Raw genomic sequence first — 13,257 nt, 5'->3', positions numbered from 1 at the left:
AGTAGTACAGCTGCCCGACATAGAGGTAGTACCGATATTATATAATAACTGGAACTACCGTGCAGCAACTGCACGGTACCGCACCGCCAATCCGAGAGGACTCACTCTGGATGCAGTAGTTGGGCAAACATAATGAACAACTTTGTATTCAGCAAATTATTTTGCCGACATGAACTAATTGCTTCATCTACTCGGACGTGTGTTCCTATTTCATGGCAGTAGCCCTCAAACGATAAGTGTGGAGAGCGCGCCACATCCTAAGAAGGAAGCATCTAGATTAGTATGGTTTGTTGTCATGCTGCAGTTTGTGATTAATTTCCCCATCCAGATTTTGTTCAAATATCACATGGTACTGCTAGCTACAACCAATTAGTTTCTTCTACAATTTGCAAAAAAACGTTCACAATTTTTTGTGTTTTGTTTACAAGTTGGTCCTTGGGAAGCATAAATGAAACGTCATTGGCAAGTGCAGTTTTGCTTCTCGTAGGTGCCTAAAAATGAGTAGATGAATATTTGTTACCAGGAGAAACTACAACATCTTTCAACCTGATGATTCCTTTTTTGCGGGTGTTCAACCTGATGATGTTCTCATGTTCCATCTTTTAAATAGTTCAATTCAATCTACTCATTTGTAAAATGCTAGTGTGTATTGCTGTATATTCACGCCCAAGATTTGTCGTGGAAACTACAGAGGTACTGAACAGTTCAGAGATGTATAAATGTGCATTAGTTCTTCTGGGTTCAAATGCTACTGTGTGTTGTTGTATATTCTCTGAAGACAAAACTAGGGATTGACTATTCGTCAGCTTGAGTGAGGAATAATTATCCCCCCCTCTATTTTACCATCAATGCATCGTAATTTTACGTTCCGTAAGTTTTGTCTTATTTCCGACGTAAAAAGAGACCGTAAGAAAATATATAATCGTCGTAAATAATATTTTGTGTTAGGTAAAATTACAAACGTAAAACATACTGTAAAATACACATAAACTGCAAATTTTCTTGTTTTATGACCTATATTTTTATTTTCTTATGCCAAAATTTACGTAGTGAATCAATAGGAATGTAATTATTTGAATTCCAAACGTAATTTAATTATGAAATGACCGTAAGATTACCTCGGGTGAAGAATAACTTATTCTCCACCCAGGGTGATGAATAGTTATTCTTCACCCCCTCTATTTTAACGTCAATGCGTCATAATTTTACGTTCCGTAATTTTTTTCTTATTTCAGACATAAAAAAAGAACGTAAGAAAATATATAATTGTCATAAAAAATATTTTATGTTTCATAAAATTAGAAATGTAAAAACATAGTGTAAAATGTAGATAAAATGTAATTTTTCTGGTCTTATGACCTATATTTTTTTTCTTATGTCAAATTTTACGCAGTGTATCAATATGAGTGTACTCCCTTTGTCCCAAAATAAGTGTCTCAATCTTAATATAAATTTATACTAGAGTTAGTACAAAGTTGAGGGCCGAAATCACTATTCTGACCCTTTGAATGAACTTTGTCACAAAATGAACTCGACGTGAAAGTATTTCACGATCTGACCCTTTTAGCAACGTCATAGCCCGCGTCGTTTCTAGCCAACGTAGGAACGCCGAGGTAGCTAGCGTTTCTGATCAAAGAAGAAACGCCGAGGTAGCTAGTGTTGCGGACCAGGTAAGAAACGCCAAAGACGCTGGCGTTTCTGGCCATCATAGGAACGCCAAGGAACCATGGCGTTGCTGCCCTGTTTGGCCAAAATTAATTAGCCGTATTAATTAGGTTGTTCATCCACATTCCACATGCACATGAAAAAGAGCAGCAACGCCATGGTCATTGGTGTTTCAATAATGGGCTGCAACGCCAGCGCCTTCGACGTTTCTTACCTGGTCCGCAACGCTAGCTACCTCAGCGTTTCCTCTTTGATCAGAAACGCTAGCTACCTCGGCGTTTCTATGTTGGACAGAAACGCCGCGGGCTGTGGCGTTGCTAAAAGGGTCAGATCGTGAAATACTTTCACGTCGAGTTCATTTTGTGACAAAGTTCGTTCAAAGGGTCAGAATAGTGAAAAGGCCAAAGTTGAGACACTTATTTTAGGACGGAGGGAGTAACCATTTGTATTTCAAATGTAATTTATTTATAAAATGATCGTAAGATTACCTCAGATGAAAAATAACTTATTCTGCACTCTGGGTGTCCTTTATTTACTTGGATACATTCCCATTCTGATAATCTCAAACTATTGTTGTTTCCGCCCTCCCCCCACCCCTAATACCCAAGCCTCTATATCCGGCAAGGTTTTCGCTCTAATATTGATACACTTGGATGAAAATGACCAATGGTGAATTCTGGATGTGGCACGTGCTATTTAATTGGGATATGACCGCGTGTAGAATTACATGGTGGCTGTAGATCGTCGCTCAAATTTTTTTTAACGTGTGTATCGATTGGATTGTGCGCTTAGCGAATTCAGTTGCCTGTGGGCCAGCATGGCCTGTTGACTTCGCCGCCTTCTTCGGTGGATGCGTACGTGTGCAAGCTTCCTTCTCTTCTTTCTGGGCTTTTTCCTTAGGATTGACGTGTGTTGGCGTGCGTCAGCGTTCTTTGTGCCGCTTACCGTAAAAAGCCAATCTCCCTCCGATCGTGTAATCTAGAGGCTGCTGCTGCTTCTGATCGGTGCCGCTTCCATCGTTCCATCTAGATTCTAGAGAGGTCGTTTACGTGTTCGTTTTCGTTCGATCCATCGCCGTATTGCTCCTATCGCCGTATTGCTCCTATATAAAGGCTCAATCTCTGCCCCGATTTCTCCTCCTCATTGCAACAACCATGCACCGTTTCTCGCGGTGGAGGGCGATGGCGAGAGCAGCTGTGGCAGAGATGGGATGCGACTGATGCTGCTCGCGGATCTCGCTGGGAGGCGTCCGGTGCGGCAGCAGGACGTGGATCTCCTGTGGTGCGTTCGTGCGTGCAACGAACCGTAGGTGGCCATGGAGCTTCGGAGCTCCCCGTCCGTTCTCATGGGGCCAGCCAAACACGGTGGACATGGTGGCGACAGCAGTAGCAAACTAGCTTCCGCTAGATTAGTTGCGGCGGTTCAGCTGCATTGGCATTGCAGCATTACCGGCGGGAGCGGCGGGGTGAAGGAGCGGACGTGCAGGCGCTGCGGCTGTACAAGGAGTCCAACAGCGCCGGCGAAAGCGGCGGTGGCGTTCTGGTGCAGGTCTGGGTGACTGACCTCCGCGGCGTTGCACGTGATTCCATCGACTACCCGGCTTCTAAGGCACGTACGCAGCTGCCAGCGCGAAGGACGTGAAGGTTCTCGGCTCGAAGGTGCTCTTCTGCGCACTGCGACATCGGATGCATGCATACTGCTCGCTCTCTTGATTCTGTGGTGCCTAGGATAGATGAGTGTGTGTGTGTGCTAGCTGATGGGTGCGCGCGAGAGCTACGTGTATGTGTGTGTGTGACTCTGAGTGTGCGCGTGCTTGGTGCAGGTTAGTGTGCGTGCTCTAGAGCGGCCAAACTGAGGCGATGTCTTCTCCCTTTTCTCCTCTCCTGCACGTCCCTCCTCAGCTTCTCGACAATCCATCAACGACGCGCTGGCCAACCTGCTCCTCCCCTTCCCCTTGACCTGACTCCGAGGCGGCGGTCACGATGGACATGCCCAAGCCCGAGCGGCTGTTCTACTGGTGCGTGCGCGATGTGGTCCGTTTTCTCTCTTTGACCTGCAGAATATCCAGGAGCATATGAATCCTTCTTCGCCGTCCTTTCATGTTGCCGTACTCGGCGCACGGAGTCCTCTGGAGAAAATGTTTAGTCCCTGATTAGTTGAAGAGTCGGAGATGTGGTGCTGCACTGAAATGCACTTGCTTGCAAAACATAATGGTGGTAGCAGTAGCTGCCTGGCCTATTGCTATCCGCAAACTTTTGTACTAGCTGATCTTTGAACCTTTGCTTGATGCTTTCCTGTTCAGAGTTTGTACATTGCATGATCATATTGTAGTTAACAACTGAGGAGAGTCTTCATTTACAGTCACAAAGAGCCTATACTCTGATGCTTTAACGACCATACTTTAATTCAGCTCAGTGCTAAATCTGATTATTTGAACATAATCCAAAGTTGAATTAAACATGCATACACGGATACACCAACATGTACTGTCCTAAACTAATTATTAAATTTATTGGATACACCAACATGTACTGTCTTAAACTAATTAATTTCTTAAGGTATTAGTAAAGGGTTAGTTTTTCTTTCTGTTTTTATGTATTTTCGGATTTACAAGCAAAATTTTTCAACTTGATTTCCAAGCAAGTTCCATGGGCTTGCTATTTGTACTTCTGGGTAACGGAGTGGTATGCTCCTTGGGTGGACATGGCGATTTATCCTGGGATTTTTTGTTGTTGTTTTCGTCAAGCTGATTTTCCAAGCAAGTATGAACGGAATTGTGGGAATTTCCCCTTATATGCCAAGAACTTTGGGATTACATTTAAACATAATTGGTCTGATGCATGCATGCCACCTTTGTTCTGATGATGTTAGGTTTGCTTTGCTGCCCATCCAGTGAATGATTGGATGTCCATGCTTTTCTTAATATATTTTTAATATGGTAGGTACTCTATTTTTTGGAATAATCTACAAATACTCCTTTACACATGGAAGGTTTACTGCCAAACAATACAATTATTAAGCCAATGTTGCCCTGGGGAAACATTACTATTTAGCCATAGATTTTGCTTTCATGATGTAGGTACTTATTATTATTTTTTGAAAACCCCTCCCATATATTAATTAACTTAAAATATTCATACAATCATCAGTTACAAAATCAGCCACGCAGGGCGGAACACTATTAAGGAGCACACCATCGGACCTATTATCAAAGCTGAACTTCGCAATCTCAGTGCGCCACCCTATTAGCCGTTCTGTTAATCTTGGATATCTTGCAATTTATCATCATTTTGGCTAAACTCAAAGCTTCTATCTTTAGATCCACCAGAGGAGACCTGTCTAGAAGATCATTTCGAAGGAAAGAAGCCACAAAAGAACAATCCGTTTCTAAAATGATGGCCTTGTGGAGAGTAATACCAATGTATAGCCCCGCAAGGGTCGCTCTCAGTTCCGCTTCTTCCGCGCTATTGCACACCCCAATATAATCCCAGGACGATATGATAACTTCTCCAGTATGGTTCCTGGCCACGACGCCCACACTTGCAGCCCTTAAAGCCTCCACATAACTTGCATCAACATTAATCTTAATGATCTCCGTAGCGGGAGCCTGCCAAGTCACAAGATTCTTTCGCATATCATTAGTAAAATTTAAGCCATGCACCCTCTCTTTACCTTTGATGCTAATCTCCATCTTGACATTGGGATGACAAGACGAGAAGGACGTCCAGTAATTCTGAATGAACCTCACCGAGTCGGAGATTTTTTCCTTTCTCTTACCAAAAATCAAATCATTCCTCAGATGCCAAGCCCTCCAAAATATGAATATAATTTGCTCACGCACCAGCGGCCTTACTTGATCCAATAAGACAAGTAACCAATCCGGCCCCGTAAAATTGAAAACCACTTCATCTGGTAAATTCCATACCTCCCTTACCGCCAGACGCAACGCACGAGCCTTAGGACAGCTTACCAGTGCATGAAATACATATTCATCTTCTACGCCACAAATCGAGCACAGACCAATGGTAGTTTGGTGGTGTTTAACTCTGTTAACTTGAACCGCCAAACTTTGTGTCGCAGCACGCCATGCAAAAATTCTGATTTTCTGAGGGACCTGAGCCTTCCAAATAATATTCCATAGCCTCCTTTCCCCATTAGCAGCACCACTTGAACTCCCTAACTCAATCATAGAGTCCTTAAGTTTGAGCGCCAACTTATACGCACTTTTAACTGAGAATAAACCATTTTTTTCGTAGTGCCAAGCAATGAAATCTCCATCACCGACAGTCAGAACACGCAACTTCAAAATTTCGTCCGCATCATGTGGAAAGAACAGATGCCGAATAAGATTCTCATCCCATCTTGTTGAGCCACTAATGAATAATTCAGACACACATTTGAGTCTGGTTCTGTTCTTTTTTGCTGAAATTTGAAGCCCCGAATCTCTAGGAAGCCAATTGTCTCTCCAAATATTTATATTTGCACCGTCGCGAACTCTCCAAATGACCCCCTTTTTCAGCAGCTCAAGACCATGCATAATACCTTGCCAAGTAGTCGATGTCACCTGAGGGAATACAGTGTCTAGCAAATGCCCATGAGGATAATACTTTGCTTTCATCACCTTTGCACATAACGAGTCCGGAAAGACCAGTAAACGCCAAGCTTGTTTCGGCAAAAGCGGTTGATTAAATAATCTCAAATCTCTAAAGCCCATACCTCCTTCTCCTTTGGGTCTTTTCAACTTATCTCATGCTAGCCAATGAGTTTTCTTCCTATCCTCCTGGTCACCCCACCAAAAATTCCTAATGATTTGGGATAACTCTTCACAAATAGAAGCAGGAAATTTAAAAATCCCCATGGCATAGACTGGAAGAGACTGAACGACTGACTTAATCTAAAGCTCCTTCACACCACTAGAAGCATATTTTTCTATCCAGTCTGAAACCCGCTTAAGCGCTTTATCTTTTGTAGATTGGAATTTACCAGCCTTCATCCGCCCTTCTGGCACAGGTAAACCAAGATATTTATCCTCAAAACCATCAGAGGTGATTTTGAGAACCACCGAGATAGAAACTTGATCTCCCAGGCTACACTTTTTACCAAACAAAATGGAGCATTTATCCGGACTTAGCAATTGACCCGTCCCCTCCTCATAAGCAGCCAGAATCCGTTTAATGACCAGAGCTTGCTCCAAAGAACCCTTAAAAAATAGGAGGCTATCATCCGCAAATAATAAATGTGAGACCCCTGGAGCATGTCTGTTCAGCCGAAAATCCTGAATAACCCCCTTCGCCGTAGCATCATGGAGTAACAACGAAAGAGCCTCAGCCACAAATAGGAAAACGTAAGGAGATAGAGGATCCCCTTGCCTGAGGTTGGAACGAATCTAACAACTGGCCATGAACGAATCTAACAACTGGCCATGAAGGTTGGAACGAATCTAACAACTGGCCATTAAACCGCACAGAAAATTTGACTGATGTCACACATATCATAATCCACTTAACCCACACTGGAGCAAAACCATATGCCCGAAGCATACTTTCCAAGAACCTCCAGTCTACACGATCATATGCCTTGGCTAGGTCCAGCTTGTACGCACAATATTCACCTCGGCTGTCTTTTAGCGTACTCAACGAATGCATACATTCAAAAGCTATAAGAGCATTATCAGAAATTAATCTTCCAGGGATGAACGCACTTTGGGTTGGAGAAATCATACCGTCCAACAGAGGTCTCAGTCTGTTGACAAGACACTTGGAGATAATTTTATATATGACATTGCATAGACTGATTGGCCGAAAATCTTTTATCGACTGGGGGTTCTTCACTTTCGGAATAAGCAGAATAGTTGTATTATTTATCCCCTCCGGCATACATCCCGATATAAAGAATTGTTGAACTGCACGAACAATATCTTCCTTTAGCAAACCCCAATTCCTCTGGAAAAAGCCAGCTGGAAACCCATCTGGCCCTGGAGCCTTCAACGGACCAATTTGAAAGAGCGCATCACTAATCTCTTGTTCAGAAAAAGGCTTACAAAGATCCTCATTCATCTCATCATTCACCAGAGGTTTCACAAGAGAGATAATATAAGAAGGGTTTACTGTCTTGTCACAAGAGTAGAGATTCTTAAAAAAAGAGTTTGTGATACCTTTAATCTCGTCCACATCATGAGAGAGGGACCCGTTGCTCCTTTTAAGGGCCGAGATATTATTCTTCTTAGCTCTCCATGTAGCCTTTCGCTGAAAGAATTTTGTATTCCTATCACCCCATTTCATTTTGTCCAAACAAGATCTCTGCTTCCACATGATTTCTTCCTTAATCAAAAGTTCATCCATCTCCGCCAGGATTTTCTTCCTTTCCATAACAGCAGTATGGTCATTTCTTTTGAAGAGCAAATTTAATCTCTTTCGCGCCGTTTCAAGCTTTTTGGGCAAATAACCAATATGTTCCTTACTCCACCCATGAAGGGACTTCATAAGACTGTCCAACTTATTTGCCACATCTCCCAGGTCACGGACATGCGTACTTTTATTCCAAACCAATTCAATTTGATCATTCAGTGCCCCAGCCTCTCTCTCCCAGTATGCTTCATATCTCAGATTTTTAATAAGCATCCCGGGACGAGGAACTCCCATCACTTGAATAAGATGAGGACAATGATCTGACCTTGAGCTGATAATATGTTGGACCGTACAATTAGGGAACATGGAGGACCACCGAGGACAAGCCACCGCACGGCCAAGACGCACTTTCACATTTTTGTGACCTTCCTGCTTGTTATTGTAAGTCCAAGGAACACCTGAAAAACCCAAATCAAATAAATTGCATTCCGATAAAACCTCACGAAAATTTGCCATAAGTTTATCCGACCGCTTATTCCGAGAAAAATGCTCATTCTGCCACATAGCTTCGTTAAAATCACCAACCATAAACCATGGTCCGTTCCGAGGCGGCTTAATACGCCTTAACAATTCCCACATCACATACCTTTGGCTTGCCCTTGGTTCACCATAGACAAAGGTACTTCTCCATTTACTGCCATCTTCTTTGCAAATGTACATATCAATAAAATGTTCACCATATTTGTTCAGTTGCAGAGTATAAAGGTCATCCCAAAAAACTGCTACACCTCCACCTTTTCCTGGCAAAGAAACAACAAACACATTTTTCATACCCAAGCGGTAGCGCAAACTTTCAACATACTCTTTATTTTTCCTTGTTTCAGAAAGAAAGATAATGTTGGGTCGGTGTGTCTTTGAGAGGCACACCAACTCTTGGACTGTCCGAGGTTGACCCAGACCTCGGCAGTTCTAGCTAATTATTTTCATGGCTCCTTACCAAATTCATATACCAAGTGTTGTCACTTTTTTTAGTGTTTTCACTTGATCATGCTTCTTGTACCAATATGATCTCACTGAGTTGAGCATTTTGAAATTTCTTTGTTAGAATTGAGATAAAATATGGTCTGAATGTTGGATTGCAGTACAATGTCATGCTAATTACGCAATCCCGACAATATGCTAAACTAACATGACCTCGAAGTAATCAGTGAAGTCTCTCTTTTGTGACTTGTGATCGTTACTATTTCAGCAAGGTGCTAAACTACCAATGTGCCTATGTGTCTTTCACAATTTTTGTAGTACACATTGACTTCTTTGTTTGTTACCGAGAAAATGCATACATCAACGACGTGCCCTGTCTATGCATCATGTCAAAATGTGTTGCATTTTAGCAATGGATTTTGTAATATATTATTCTCACAATGTTGTGTTGCCATGCGTGCGGCAAATCTATTGAAATGGCAATGTATGCTTTCCATCTAGCAAGAGGTAACACTCATGCTGGTAATAAATGTATCCTTTTCAAGTTATTTATGTGCATATATAATTTGCCTTCTTGTAAACAGATTTATAACTACAAACTTATACACATGAAGCTCTGATTTTTTATTACATGAGCCAAAATACTATATATATGCATGTAATGTATCGACAGGGCGCGGCGTGCCGCCGCGCGGGTATTGCTAGTATCATGCTATATCTGACGGGATGCACAACAGTGATGCTAATGCTCAATCTTGGTACCAGTGTAGTCCGCACAGTCAGTATCAAAATCGGTGTTGCCATATCTTTTCTACTTTGGCTAATTCAACGGTTCCCTTCCATGTTCCATGATGCCATCCGTTGGTAAGTTTATAGACACAAACTACGATTTTTGTACTCTCTCCGTTTCAAATTACTCGTCGTGGTTTTAGTTCAAATTTGAACTAAAACCACGACGAGTAATTTGGAACGGAGGGAGTACATACGAGTGGATGAGCGTTGTGGGCAGTTGACAATATTGATACTCCTACATCAAAACGCAGGTGGAAGTTGGATAAAGCAAACTTCTCCAATTTAGTTACTATAGTTTACTCGTCAATATTTATATCTTTATGATGCTGTATAGAAGGACTGCTTCTGTGTAGTGGCAGGGAACAACATGATAATTCTTATTTTCCTCCTCGACATATCCTATTGTACACTTTGCTTACTTACCATGTCGTGAATTCCGTTTCCAAGAATATGACTGAAACATGTGCGAGTCCTTGCACATGCCCGTGTCCATTGGAGAGCCACTTCTTGATAAGAATCACGTCTACAAGTTTAAAAAATCTGAAAAAAAGTCCAGACTTATGCACGAAACAATGGTTTATTAGAAGCGTATAGAATATTCTATCTAGTGCTACTACGAAAGCAAATTGTCTATTTTTTGTTTGTCTCGTTTAAAGTCTCCCTCAGTAAGTTTATTTATAGACACAAACAATGATTCAATGACTTTGGCTGATTCAACGCGACTCACTTCCAAGTTCCATGATGCCATCCATTGGTAAATTTATTTATAGACACAAACTATGATTTTTGTACATATCAGTGGATGAGCGTTGACAATATTGATACATCAAAACGCATGTATTAGTTGGATAAAGCAACATTCTCCAATTTAGCTACTATAGTTTACTCGTCAATATTTATATCTTTCTGATGCTGTATAGAAGAATTGTTTCTGTGTAGCCACTTCTTGATAAGAATCATGTTTACAAGTCTGAAACAAAAATCCAGACTTATGCACGAAACAATGGTTTATTACTGTAGAAGCGTATAAAAAATTCTAGCTAGTGCTGCTAGGAAAACAAATTGTTTATTTTTTGTAGTAGGGACCACATGAAAAGCAACAGGCACAACAGTAAAGATCAAATCTAGTCGCCGGGTAGGTGCGACGGAAGAGGTGTTCCTCCGGATGGTTCCGATGGACGCGGTCGACGCTGCAGTGCCGCCTCTCCTCCTCGAAGCGATCCAGCTCCCGATCATAGGACCGCCTCCCGTAGACCAGGGTTCCGTTGACCCCCTCGCCGGGAGCGGGAGGGCAGCCCCATGCGAGCCATAGCCTGGCGCAGCCGTACGCGTAGCCGCCCGCCTCCGCGCGTCTGGCGGCGACGGTGGCCGCCTCGCCGACGACGGGCTCGTTGGCCCAGTACTCGTCGGACCACGGAGGATCATATGATACTTGCGCCGTTAGCGGTGGATAGTTGAGGAGAGGACCATGGACATATTGCGCCGTCTCCGGCGGAAAGCTGAGGAGGATGGCGAGGATGGCGGCGAGGGCGAGCAGGCAGGGGCGGCGCACGGAGGTGGTGGACATGCTCGGCGGTTTCGATCTGGGCACGGGGACGTTCGACTATTTCTTTGCGAGAGAGAAGAAACGGCAACGCGAAATCCCCCAAAACTTGCCCGGTCGTTTATTCTTGCCGGGTCACGCCTCGAAAGGCCGAAAGCCGAAAGGAGTTGGGCCGGGCTCGCAACTCCAGATTTTCTAACCCTCGCCGCCCTTTTCAACTCTCGCGTTCAGCGGCTTACTTGTCCACGAGCCATGGCAAGCTATCGTGTCTGAAACCGGCTATACACACGAAAATCTAATCACAACGTTCGTGTGAGCAAGCAGCATGCAGAACAACGTCCGATTATTCATCGTCCATAAATCGGGCACGAACTGTCGTCCACAAAGTAGTTTCGTTTCTCTATCTTGCCCGGTCCGGTCGCCACACTCCCCGATAGGCCGAAACCCAAAAGGAGTTGGGCCGGGCCCGCAACCCAAGATTTTTAACCCTCCGTCCTCCTCTTCTCTCATCTAGCGTTGCGTCCCGTACTCACAGCTCGTCATGATCGATCTACGTTTTGACCAGAAAAGCCCGTGCTTGATTATTTCGGAATGTACCATTTTTTGGTCAGAATCTTAACAATTTCAACGAAATCTTTCAATTTCTCGGGAAGCCCCAAAGCCACTCACAACACCCAAATTCGCCTCAAACATCCGGGTGTGCGACCCGATCAGTGACCTGTCAGGAAAACTCGCCCCAAACAGCGCCTCAAACGCCCCAGCTGACCGGCACAGGTCATATCCAGCACGAAGATGTGATGGATATGGTAAGGCCCGAAGCGACCGGTCGCGTCCGCCACGCCGGATTGACGGTGGTCCCAAACGGAAACACTTTGAAACACGGTTGTTCGAGCTCGTCTCCTCCATCGTCGCGTGGCGCCGCTCCGGCAGGCCACATAGTGCCCTAGCCCGGCTACTTAAGCTGACCACCGACACCGAAACCCTACCCATCCACGTCCAACTCCCTCCCACCCATTGTCCTACACAGTTGCTACTCTCCACTCGCAGTCCGCCACCAGTAGTAGCCATGTTCCCACGCGGCCGAGTACGGAGCTACCCATCACTAGTAGAAAACGAGACATTACACTAGTAGAGAACAGGACATTAGTCCCGATTCGTAAGGGTCTTTAGTCCCGGTTGTGCAACCGGGACTAAGCAACGGGGACCAGCCTAAAACTGCCCGTCTTTCGAAAAATCCATAGAAGCATTCAGACATAAAAAAGAAGTTGCATATCTTAAATAAAAGACGTATTCAGGCTAGGTCATGTTTCAGTAAGCACACGTAAAGCAAATGATAGTTCAAGTGATGCCAGACGAAATATGCAGCTATTTAGTATTGATCTCATCACCAACAAACTGACTAACTCGACAGCAAGCACTTCATACCTTGAGAATCATAGATATATATGAATTGAAATCCGAATGACCAGCGAAGTCACTCCCCCGGGCGACGTTGGGTCGAACCCTAGCACCGCCAGAAAGGTACCCCACCCGTCAACTGCCTTGCGGCTGCTGTCGCCGAGGTCGTCCGTGGTGGCGGCGGGCCCAGTGCCGATGGTGCCTGGGGGCTGGAAGATTGTAGCGGCATTCCGCTGGTGGTGGCTGCTAGTGTGGTGTTCGTGGCACTCATAAGGATGCGACGCCCTGGAAGGATCAATGCGACGCCCTGGAAGGATCCAGACGGCGGTGATCCGGGGCGACGAGACGTTGGCGGCGATTTCGACGGCGACGGCGGCGATCCGGATGACGGCGAAGTTAGCGATCCGGGGCGGTGACGGCGGCGATCCGGAGAGGGGCGGCGGCGATCCAGAGGACGCTGGGCTGGTCGACAAGCTCCCGTGTGGCGGCGGCGCAGGAACCCTAGCGCGTGCGAGGGTACCGAGGAGAGGA

The 13,257-nt window shown here is 44.5% G+C and overlaps 1 protein-coding gene across 1 annotated transcript; it reads right to left on the bottom strand.

Moving 5' to 3' along the window:
- Window positions 1-10,721: 10,721 nt before the first annotated feature.
- Window positions 10,722-11,352, bottom strand: LOC119339579. Its single transcript, XM_037611582.1, has one exon. It carries the CDS (start codon window positions 11,350-11,352, stop codon window positions 10,852-10,854), a length of 501 nt encoding a protein of 166 aa, XP_037467479.1. The 3' UTR covers window positions 10,722-10,851.
- Window positions 11,353-13,257: the final 1,905 nt, after the last annotated feature.

Source organism: Triticum dicoccoides, chromosome 7B, assembly GCF_002162155.2.
Source record: "Triticum dicoccoides isolate Atlit2015 ecotype Zavitan chromosome 7B, WEW_v2.0, whole genome shotgun sequence".
Classification (NCBI taxonomy): Eukaryota; Viridiplantae; Streptophyta; class Magnoliopsida; order Poales; family Poaceae; genus Triticum; species Triticum dicoccoides.
The sequence above is the reverse complement of the archived record's forward strand: the minus strand, read 5'-3'. Positions and strand labels throughout refer to the sequence as shown.